The sequence below is a fragment of the Microtus pennsylvanicus genome, chromosome 13 (assembly GCF_037038515.1).
Source record: "Microtus pennsylvanicus isolate mMicPen1 chromosome 13, mMicPen1.hap1, whole genome shotgun sequence".
NCBI lineage: Eukaryota > Metazoa > Chordata > Mammalia > Rodentia > Cricetidae > Microtus > Microtus pennsylvanicus.
Window position 1 is genome coordinate 75544591 of NC_134591.1, and position 12363 is coordinate 75556953.

The 12363-nt window shown below is 45.0% G+C and overlaps 1 protein-coding gene across 1 annotated transcript in view; it reads right to left on the reverse strand.

Annotated features, from left to right (window-relative positions):
• The window catches only part of Plod1 (procollagen-lysine,2-oxoglutarate 5-dioxygenase 1), a 36459-nt gene that overhangs the window by 12000 nt on the left and 12096 nt on the right, over positions 1-12363 (reverse strand). Inside the window, exons 8-10 of the mRNA XM_075945100.1 lie at positions 12060-12161; positions 11393-11524; positions 8288-8409 (exon numbers count right to left, since the gene is read on the reverse strand). Of these exons, the coding sequence (XP_075801215.1) occupies positions 8288-8409; positions 11393-11524; positions 12060-12161 (356 nt within the window). The remainder of the gene's footprint in view (positions 1-8287; positions 8410-11392; positions 11525-12059; positions 12162-12363) is intronic.

Sequence of the window (12363 nt, forward strand, 5' to 3'; positions counted from 1 at the left end):
TAGAAAGGCAAATTTTAACTACATCTGTGGATAAATCCCTCCGGGACAATTTTCACAAAGCTCTACCTACAGCTCTACATGCCTTTCCTGTAATAACAACAGAAAAGGTGGTTGGTTCCAGAAACCCTAGGGTCATCAAGGAAGATACATGGGAGCCTGTCCGTATGAATGATCTCAAAGAAATTAAACAGGCCATCATGTCTTTTGGGATGCACTCCCCTTTTGTTAAAGAGATGCTAAAATCTTGGGCCACAACAAGCAAAGCAACCCCCTTGGACTGGCTCCAGCTGAGCTCCGCGGTCCTTGAGAGTGGACCGCACTTAAAATGGAAATGCTTATTCAGGCAAGAGGCTAGACTTTTAGAACAGCAGGAAAAGGCGAAGGGAATTGACGTTTCCCTAGATAAAATTCTAGGTGAAGGGCTCTTTTCAGACCCTCAGGAACAAGCTAATTTGGATGAAAACATACTTTCTATGTGTACTACAGCAGCCTTAAGGGCTTGGGACAGAGTACAAGACCCAGGACAGAGAATGGAATCATTTGTCACAGTTAAACAGGGTCAGAGAGAACCCTTCAGTGACTTTTTACAAAGATTAACTAAAGCTGTACAAATGGGGATACCTGACCCAGAAGCAAGACGTATAATAATTGAGTCTTTGGCCTATGAAAATGCTAATGTGGAATGCAAAAGGATCTTGAGGCCTTTAATGTTCAGATCAGCGTCCTTGGAAGAATGGGTCTTGCATACACTAGATGTTGACACATTTGACTATGGCACTGAAGCATGGGTAGAAGAAGCAATTTCCAATGGTAAAAGGAGACACCAGAATACCAAATGTTTTAATTGTGGCAAAATGGGTCATATGAAAAGGAATTGTAAACAACGGGTTTTCAGAAATAATAATAATGCGTCTTCTAGAAATAACAGGAATAGAAGGAATCAGCCTTCAGGTTTATGTAGAAGATGTGGGAAGGGCAGACATTGGACGAATGAATGCAGGTCTACAAGAGATAGACAAGGCAACCTGATACAGACGGGAAACGTGAGAGGGGGGGCCTCTCAGGCCCCCATGGCAAACATGGTTCAGACGTTCCCAGTTTCTGCAGAGAATATGCCTCGTCAGGACAATTAGAAAGCCACATGCCTACTGTTACAAGCAATAGTAATCAGAAAGATGAGTTACGTGTGTTTTGGCAAACTTCTATAAATGATCAAAGACCTAAGCTGAGAGTGTGTGTAAATGGCATTTTTATTACTGGCCTACTGGACACAGGTGCTGATGTAAGTATCATTACCCCAGAATCTTGGCATCCATATTGGCCTCTTCAGAATGTAAATGTTCAGCTCCTGGGAATTGGAACCCTATCTCGAGTAAGGCAGAGCACGAGATGGGTTGAATGTATAGGGCCTGAGGGACAAATAGGAAAATTAAGGCCTTATGTAGCCAATATTGCAATGAATTTATGGGGTCGTGACCTATTACAACAATGGAATACTCAAATTAACATTCCTGCTACTTCTAGAGCCCATATTTCTGAAAGGAATATTAAAAGTTATTACAAAAGGACAAAACCGGCCATTAGGGCTGTGCAGGAACAAGCAATTGATGTCCCTTCAGAAATACCAACAGCCTTGCCTCTAAAATGGTTGACTGAGAAACCAATATGGACAAAGCAATGGCCTTTAGCTGAGGAAAAGCTACAGGCTTTAGAACAGCTGGTACAAGAGCAACTAGATGCTGGACATATAGAAGAATCTACCAGCCCTTGGAATTCTCCTGTATTTGTGGTTAAGAAAAAATCAGGTAAATGGAGAATGGTGACAGATCTCAGGGCCATCAACAAGGTTATTCAACCTATGGGCCCTCTGCAATCTGGAATTCCGTTGCCCTCTTTATTACCAAAAGGATGGCCTCTCATAGTTATTGATTTGAAGGATTGTTTTTTCACTATACCTTTGCAAAAAGAAGATAGAGAAAAATTTGCCTTCACAGTGCCTACTTATAACAATTCTCAACCTTCGAGGAGGTACCACTGGACTGTCCTCCCCCAGGGTATGTTAAATAGCCCCTCCCTGTGCCAATATTTTGTGAACCAACCATTGCAAATAATACGCAAGAAATTTCCCAAATCTATTGTATACCATTACATGGACGACATATTGTTATCTGATTCAAACATAGATACCTTGAACAGGCTGTTTGAAGAAATACAGATACTGTTACCTAAATGGGGATTGCAAATTGCTCCTGAAAAGATTCAGAAGGGAGATTCTGTTAATTATTTAGGTTATAGAATAGGTTTGCAAAAAATTAAGACACAGAAGGCACAAATTCGGAGGGATCGCTTACGGACTCTTAATGACTTTCAAAGACTGTTAGGAGACATTTCCAGTTTACGACCAACTATTGGGATAACACCTGATCTAATAATTCATTTGAACAAGACCTTGGATGGTGATAAAGATTTAAACAGTCCCAGAGAATTAACAGCTGAAGCAGAAAAGGAACTGACAATGATTGAGGAGAAATTACAACAGGCACATGTGGACAGAGTGAATCCAGAGCTCGATTGTATTCTCGTCATATTACCATCGAAAATTTCTCCTACAGGAATTTTAATGCAGAGAGATGATATTATCTTGGAATGGATCTTTTTACCACATAAACCAAGTAAGAAACTGAAAACTTATGTGGAAAAAGTCTCTGAGTTAATTATAAAAGGCAAGCTGAGACTTCGTCAACTAGCAGGCATAGACCCAGCAGAAATTATAGTGCCTTTCACTGCTGATGAACTAAAGAAATTATGGGAAGATAATGAACCATGGCAAAGAGCTTGTGCTAATTTTTTGGGAGACATTAATAACAACTATCCAAAAAGCAAGCGGCTCAACTTCATAAAGAGAACTTCTTGGATCCTTCCTCGAATAGTCCGTGATGCTCCAATAACTGGAGCCCGTACATTCTATACTGATGCCAATAAATCAGGGAAGGCAGGTTACAAATCAGAAGACTTGGGTAAGGTGGAACAAAGTCCTTATGATTCTGTCCAGAAGGCAGAATTATATGCCATTCTTATGGTACTAAGAGATTTTAAAGAACCTATTAATATAGTTACTGATTCACAATATGCAGAAAGAGTTATTTTACATATTGAAACTGCTGAATTTATACCTGATGATACAGAACTAACCTCATTGTTTATCCAGGTTCAAGATTTGATCAGGAACAGGCTTTGCCCTATGTACATAACACACATCCGATCCCATACGGGTCTGCCAGGTCCTCTAGCACAAGGTAATGCAGAAATTGATCAATTATTGATTGGTAGTGTGCTTCAAGCCTCTGAATTTCATAAAAAACATCATGTTAATAGCAAAGGTTTGAAGAAAGAGTTTTCTATTACATGGCAACAGGCTAAGGAGATTGTGAAGAAATGCCCTACCTGCTCTTTCTATAACCAAACGCCACTGCCAGCAGGAGTTAATCCAAAGGGCACTCATAGAAATGAAATCTGGCAGATGGATGTGTTCCACTTTCCAGAATTTGGCAAATTGAAGTATGTTCATCACACCATCGACACTTATTCAGGCTTTCAGTGGGCAACTGCTTTAAGTTCAGAAAAAGCTGATTCAGTAATCACTCATTTATTAGAAGTCATGGCTATCATGGGTATACCTACACAAATAAAGACAGATAATGGTCCTGCTTATGTCTCTAGGAAGATGAAACGGTTTTTTGATCATTACAATATCAAGCATGTTACAGGTATACCATACAATCCTACAGGTCAAGCAGTCATAGAAAGATCAAATCGAACTATAAAGGATATGTTGAACAAACAAAAAGGGGTGGAAAACACCCCTAGAAATAGGTTACATAATGCTTTGTTAACCTTGAATTTTCTCAACGCTAACGAGAAGGGAACGATGGCTGCAGAAAGACATTGGATAATGGAAAAGTCTGCTGAACTAAATCAACCAGTTTATTTCAAGGATGTACTGACCTCACAATGGAAGCCAGGAGATGTGCTGCGTTGGGGAAGGGGTTTTGCTCTTATCTCCACAGGTGAGGAAAAATTATGGATACCGTCAAAATTAATAAAGGTTCGGTTTGAGGAAGAGAAGTCACTTGGAAAAGATAAATAACAATTCATTCACAAGGATGACCGACATACAGATGGTAAGGATTACTAATAGGATGGGGGCAGGGTTCTTTTCTTATCTCCACAGGAAAATATTCACCTCCAAAGAATTTGAGGGACCCTGAATATTTAATTACTGATGGATGGAAAATAGATACGACCCATTAAACATCAACAATAAAATTCTATACGTATCGTAAGTATTGGTTTTATATATATTTATCTATATTTATATGTTTTATTGAACACTTCTTTATAAATGTGTAGAGCTGGTTTTGGAGTTGGACTATGGCTCAGTCCTTCTTCAATTCCAAGCCTGTTGATAAGAGATATTTCAAAGTTTCTGTCTCAGGTCAGGAGCCATGAAATGGGACAGAATAAGAATAATTTTATACTTGATAAACTTTCTTTGCCTTCCCTCACATCTGTGTCTTTCTTTATATGTCAGTATAAGTCCTTGTTGTTAATGTTTAAATTTCCCATAACAAGCAACATATTTTCCTACAGTAATTTTTGAAGTTTCCAGGATGAAGATGGGGCCCCACAACATCAACTCAATCTGGTTTTTATGACGTCATGAATTTTTTTTAAGCACTAATTTTGGATCTGTTTTTTGGTACCAATTGCAAGAGACAATTTCATATGATGCACATTTTTGACAACACTCTGGCCGGACCTTCTCGAAACACACAGAGACTAGTTATAGTCTTCTTAAGTCAAAGGTTAATTTGGGAATTTTACCATCGTTTGCTTTCACAGGGGCCCCTAAGAAGAACGTCGCCCCCATGTCAGCTAGAAGCAATCTAAGAGGACGACGTCCCCTCTCCCAACAGAGTTTGCCCACAGGGTTAGGGACATCTTTTAGTGGTTGGTTTAGGGGTGAGGGGATGGGGAGATATTGTATGGAATTAGGGATATATATATAAAAAAAAAAAAAAGAGGGGGATTAACTGGGTTGATGGGATGATTGGTATTTGTGACTTACTGTTTTTAGAAAATTATGTTGGTACTGTTTCTTGTATATTGATATATTGAATATTGAATGTGAGTGTTCCTACCTCTATTTTGGTATAAGAGTATGCTTATATTGTATGGATACATCTATCATATCACAATGTACATTTCTACCTCTGGTCCTATTTATGTAATAACATTGTTTACATTTGATAAGTAATGACATTGTTTACAAGTGAAGATCATTGTCTTCATACATTGCACAATTGTTTATTCCCTTAGTTTTCAAATTAGATAGGTATTGAGAATTACATGTTTGTCATATTATTTTTAGGTTAATCAGGTCTTTTAGATACATAGAGATTATTTTCAGTATAGATAGTATAATCTTCAGCTTCTTTGAAGAGCTGTAGAAAATGGCCTTTAATCTAACCTAGAATTCTGTGCCATCGAGACACAATTTACTCCTGGCAACACCACTCTACTCCCGAGAGAACGTTGAGCACCAAAGACACTCCACTGGGAGCTTGTCTTCCTGGCAGAACTGGCCTTTGGGTTAAGAAAAACCCATACCTCAACTACTGACTAAGATATAAACAGGATTGTCTTATCTTGCCAAGACAGGGTAGGATAATCCTAAGAAAGTTCCTTGCATTTGAGAATGGTATGTCAGTTATGTTAGGCCTTAGCCAAAGTTGGTTGACTCAACATTGCAAACGAGATTTTGGGTGATTGCCCAGGCAGTCAGTTGTCTCTGTCATTTGTTGCACATTTTGGATATCTCTTTTTTGTTAAGTAATATTTACTCCCTTCTCAGATCTTTGATGGAGTTGAAGATTATTTAATTGTAGTTACTCTTTAGCAAAACTTTTGCTCTCAATATTGTTTGTTATATTTATCATTTGTTATTATTGTTATAGTTATATTTGGTTTAGTTGTGTCTTATTTAGACAAAAGGGGGAGATAAAGGGGTTAAATCAGCTCCCTTTAGAGGGCGGGGTTTGCCTCAGGCGAATCCCTGCCAATAAAGAGTGCGCGGAGAGGCGGCTCGGCCCTTTTGTTCCTCGCTACCTGTGCTACGCTGGAACTTTGGTTCAGTAAGTTTAACAATAAACTGGTAAATATTCTTTGATATCTGCATTGCCTTTATTCTGTGCCGGTACAGGTCCCCCACAACTTCAATACCCAAACTCCAGGTTTCTTAGCTCTCAGATCAATGGCTTGACCATGGCAAAGGTTTGATCTGGGGGAAGCACAGCCCACCAGATGGGGCTCAACCAACCCTGCCTGTCTTGGTACTAGCTGGGCAAAAGCTGGGGGGGATCCATCAATGGCAGAGTGCTTGCTGGCACGGATGAGGTCCTGGGTTTACTGATATCACCCCACAAATAATGAGCTAGGTGGTGGTGGTGCACACCTTTAATTCCAGCACTTGGGATGCAGAAGCAGGCGGATCTCTGAGTTTGAGGCCAACCTGGTCTATAGAGTGAGTTCCAGGGCAGCCAGAGCTACACTGAGAAACCCTTTCTTGAACACTCCCCCCAAATAATATACTAATAATAATAATTTTTAAAAGCATGCAGCTGACTATGAAGTACACATCTATATCACAGCACTCGGACAGGAGAATCTGAAGTTAAGGCCAGCTTTGTAGACACAGTGAGCTCAAGGCCAGAATGGGCTACATGGGACCCTGCCTCAGAATGCCAAAAACCTCCTAAAAATGTCCCTTTTGTGCCGGGCGTGATGGTGCATGCCTTTAATCTCAGCACTCGGGAGGCAGAGGCAGGCACATCTCTGTGAGTTCAAAACCAGCCTGGTCTACAAAGTGAGTTCCAGGACAGCCAAAGATATACAGAGAAACCCTGTCTCGGAAAAAAAAAAATTTAAAAAGTCCCTTTTGTTCAACTAGTCAGAAAACGACAATCCCTGACCTGAAGCTCCCCACTGCAAGTTTTGTTCCACACAGAAGCTAAGAATTGCCCTCTGTTCTTAAATGACTAGGAAAGGGGGAAAAAAAAAACATCAAAAGAAAATTATGCTTTCCTGTGAGGAAGTCAAACTTCAGTGTCCCGAAATAAAATCTTTCTGGAACACAATGTCACTCATTCATTATTCATGAGTGGCCATCTTTATGTTATGTTACAAGGGCAGACAGCTGAGCAAGGGCGATGGAGCCCACCTCGCTGACTGGCAGAGCGAGACCTATCCAGTTATTTTAGGGAGGTTTGCCAGCCACAGATTAAGACATAGGAATTCTTTTTTGTTTGTTCGTTCTTTTTGGTTTTCGAGACGGGGTTTCTCTGTGTAGCTCTGGCTGTCCTGGAACTCACTCTGTAAACCAGGCTGGCCTCAAATTTAGAGATCCATCTGCCTCTGCCTTGTCAGTGCTGGTATTAAAGGTATGCACCACCAACACCTGGCAAGACAGAGGAAGTTTTATTAATTTTTGGAAACAGTCGCGTCGCCACCCTTAGGCCAGCTATGTAACTGAGGGATGACCTTGAACTCCTGATCCTCTGGCCTGAGATTTCAGGTGTGTACTACAAGGGTCAGTTTATGTGGAGCTGAGGACCAAATACAGAGTTTCGCCACGCATGCTAGTCAGTCACTCTACCAACTGAGACATCCCCATCCCTAGACATGGCTTCTTGTGCCTTTGTTTTGGGGCTGGTTTATTTATTATTAGCGTGTGAGCACACCACAGCATGCATGCGAAGGTCAAAGGATGACTCTGAGTCGGATCTATCCTCCCACCGTCTGGTGGTTGGCCTCTGAAGAGTCGTTTTTTTTTTTATTTGTTTGTTTTTGAGACCAGGTTTCCCTCTATGTATCCCTGGAGCTTGCTCTGTAGGCTAGACTGGCCTCAAACTCAAGAGATCCACCTGCCTCTGCCTCCTGAGTACTGGAGTCGTTGTATTTCTAATGTCTCGGTCAGTCCTGATCTACGTCTAGCCCTCCAGTCTTTCTCCTTTCCCTAATTTCCTTCCTAAACCCACATGACACTGTCCGGGAGCCCCCAAGTTGTCCTGACAGAGTCTATTTGATTTCACAGGAAAGCCCTGGAATCCCGACAGGGACAGAACTATGTTGGAGACCACAGAGCCTTCTGAATATCCATCCCGCTGCTCCCAATGCCATGGCCCTTTCGCCACCACCATCCATGAAGAGACTTCTATGCCTGACTCACGCGCCCATGTTCCTGGCGTCGGCGTTGGCCATGTGCATCTCAGGACCCACTAGCTTCACGGACTGGTACTCACTGCCATGCTCCGCCAGGAACTTCTCTACCTCAAGCTTGTGGTGCTGTTCCTGGAGGTGGGAAGGCAAGGAGCAGATGAGGGTAAAGTCCCGGGAAACAGCAGCTGTATCACTCGCCAGAGGATGCTGTCTCTGGCACACTCCTGCCACCTGCATCTCTGAAGGGACTCTAGCCAGCCTGAGCAAGGCAAACACGGCTCTGGCAGGCTTTGACCTTCTCCCCCCGTTCTCTCTGCCTTGCTAAAAACCATTGGATTACATTCCTAAACCTCTTCCCTTATCTGGCCACTTCCTCCTCCTGAGTCTGACTACCAATATCCAGCTACCAAGGTATTGAAGTGCAGCAATCAAAAGCCCTCTTTGGCTCACCTAATTAACATGCCCATTAAAATGAAACACCTCATCGTAGCAGAGGGCTTCCCCTTTTTACCTTTATAAGCTGCCATTTGCCTATGAGCCACCTCGGTTTCCTCTCTATCCAGGGGCAGTCCCTTGTCCCCCTCCAAGACAAATACCCTGTCCTTTTTCCCTTGTTCACTTTCCCCTTCTCCCTCATCCTCTATCTCTGTCTTTGTCCCTTATCCCGTCTTCTCTCCCTCTGGGGCAAATAAATCTCCTTTGTGCTGAGAACTTGTTCTTGGGGTGTCCTGAGTCAGTTCTGTTCCCTTCAATCTGTCAAGTGCTCTTTTCTAGTGATCCCTTCAGGCTCATCTTCCCTGGCCAGGCCCCGCCACACAGGTCTCTTTCCAGCTCTGTCATCACGATAGCCCCTCCTCCCAAGGACCCTACATCCAGAAGATCTGAGCATCTTTGGAATGTGATGTTAACACACATACAGGGCGATCAGAATGCATGTATGACAGTCTGCCCCCGCCCCCGCCCCCAGGACACAGAGAGAACAGGCTTTTTAGTTCTAAACCTAAACAGGGACACCCCAGCTACTGACACGGTGGTGCCACATCATCATCTACAAATGGCATCCGGGGATGCACGTGGCCTGATCTATCACAGGTTAGAGTCAATCGGTAGACCAACATCAGCTCTGCTCTGAAGAGCTGATGACGTACGGCAGTGCCCTGCTTCTGTCTCTGCTTTAGGGAAAGCTGTCTCCTCCCTCAGGTCACTGGGAGCAGGCAGTGAGTCAGAGCCAGCACACAGCAGGTCCTCATGTCTGTGACTGTTCTCTTTCTACCCACAGTGGCAGTTCATGTTCACGCAGGGGAGCTGTGAGCCGCATGAGGGCAGATCCCACTGCCTAGCTGTCTGTAGGGCCTGCTGTGCATGGGAGGTGGATGTGAGGAAGCCAGGCAGGGAGCCAAGCTGAGTGGGAGACTGTGGGTCCCTGGAATGGGGCATCTTGTTACAGCTGGACGGTATACAGGGGAGACACAGACAAGACAGCAGAGCGGGACTCAGAGCCGACAAAGGGCCCCCTAGACTGGGTAAGATCTAGCCAGTCAAAAGCACAGCAAAGCAGAGGAGACCAGGCTTCCCCTAGCCAGGAGAGTGCTGAACCACCAGGCCTGCTTCCCACAGAGCTCAGTGCTCAGGGCTTGTACTCATTTTCCCTGAAGGAGCTAAAGCGATGGAAACCAACTTGACTTTCACCAGATCAAACCCGCAAGCATTAAGGAGACAGGAAACAAAAATGACAACAGTCAAGGTGTGGTGGGTTGAACGAATAGCCCCCACAGGCTCAGATGTTTGAATACTTGGCCCCTAGTTGGTGGACCTGTTTGGGAAGGATCAGGAGGTGTGGCTTTGTTGGAGGAGGTGTGTCACTGGAGGTGGGCTTTGAGGTTTCAAAAGCTTTCTGCCATCCCTAGTGCGCTCTCTCTCTCTCTCTCTCTCTCTCTCTCTCTCTCTCTTTCTCTCTCTCTCTCTGTCTCTGCCTCCTTGCTCATGATTCTAGATGTGAGCTCTTGACTGTTCCTGCCACCACGCCTTTGATCCACTGTCATGGACACTAACCTTCTGGAACCATAAGCCCAATCACAGTTTCTTTTAGATATCGCCTTGATCACGGTCTTTGTCAAACAGATAGATAACTAGACACAAGGGTGTCACTGTGTGCCACCTGTGAGTGGAGCAGCCCTTTTCCTACTGCTATGGATAAAACCTAGGGATTTGGGATTGGAGAGACTGACTGTTCAGTCACTAAGAGTGCTTGCTGAGCTGGGCATGGTGGTGCACACCTTTAATTCCAGCACAGGGGAGGCAGAGACGGGCAAATCTCTGAGTTTGAGGCCAGCCTGGTATACAGAGTGAGTTCCAGGACAGCCGTGGCTGCACAGAAAACCCCTGCCTCAAAAAACCAAAACAGGTAGGTAGGTAGGTAGGTAGGTAGATAGATGACAGACAGACAGACAAATAGTGAGTGCTTGTTCCTCTTCCAGAAGACCTGAGCTTGGCTCCCAGCACCCATGTCAGACAGCTCACAGCCGTCTGCAACTCCAGCTTCAGGGAATCCAACACCCTCATCTGGCCTCCATGGTACCTACACTGATGTAAACATGCACACATAATTCTAAAAATTAAAATATTTGGAACTCAGGGTTCCCCTACACACTGGGCAAGTATGCGATAGCTAAATTACACCCTTAATGCTTTATGAAACTTTTTTATGGGAGAGGGACAGGCTCACTATGTAACCCAGGCTGGCCCCTAACTACAAACCTCACACCTCAGCCTCCTCGGTAGCTAGGCAGTTCCTCCCACCCCTTACTCTTCTATGCACTTCACAGGTCAACTTGTTTAACACTTGCAACAGTTCAGTGTGATTACCTCAATCCCAACCTCGATCTCCTAAGTAAGGAAAGAGGAGCAGAGAGTTTAAGGCTGGTACCTCCGTCACACAGCCAAGTACCACTGCTGGGATTTAAGCACAGGTCTGACCCAGTCAGCCTAGCAATTTGGGGACACAGCCCACTGGCCACTTCCATTCAGTCCAGACTCAGTGGGATCCTCTGAGGTCTTAGGCCAGCTCACAAGGCTGGGCCCTTGAGTCGAGCCCCACACGGCACCTTCTACTCACGTGGTTGTGAATGAAGAGTCGAATCTGTTTCTGGGGGTATCGCAAGCGCAGCAGCCGCAAGAAAAACAGGGACAGGAATGGTGTGGGCTGCTCAATGAACACACCGACCAGAACAGTGGGCAGAGCTTCATCCTGCAGAGGGAAAGACGGAAGAGGAGTCAAGAAGGGTCTCGTCACTGTCTGCCACCAAGTCCTGACTGCAGCCCAGGGAAACCTTAGGTGGAGGCCCATGGCCTCGGGAAACTAGATGCTCGAGTTGCACAGCATCAGTGCAGGCCACGCAGGTGTGGGGCTGGCAGGACACACGGTGAGGCCTGCCTGAGAAAGGTACAACCGGTTCCCAGGCTCTAACAAGGACCAGCGGATAGCACGATACCAGATCCTGGCTCATGCGCTGTTCAAGCTAGGCCATAAAGGGCAACAAATGCTCACAGCATAGGAAGAGGCTAGGGGAGGATAAAGGGCCAGTGAGAAGAAAACAGACACGGACGTCAGGAAGGAAGCTGGAGCCTGCGTGGCCTGGAGTAGCTTCCTGGAGGAGGCACTTGGGTGGCCCCACAGAGAATAACCTCTTTATCTCTCGCCAATGCGCCACTCCGCTTGGGGTCACCTCCCCTTCCCCCCATCTCGTGGGACTGTCCTCAACTCAGCTCAGGCCTGGCCTCACCCTAATGCCCTTGAGGCTGCGCAGGCCCTCGTCGCACACGGTGCAGCCCGTCTCGAAGGTCCAGAATCGAGGAATGTAGTTGCCCAGGTAATTCAGCTGCAGCTGGTGGAAGTCAAATGCAGTAGTAAGGGCCCAGCCAGCCACACCTCCAAACTAGCCAATTCCATCTCCCCTCTACCTGCCACCTTTCAGGGTCCGGGGTGGGGGGGTGCTCCATCGCCCAGGAGAGCACCTGGCTGCTGGAGCTTATAAAAACCCAGATTCTTAGGGACTGGGCCTCACAGGATTTCAGATTGGGTAGAAC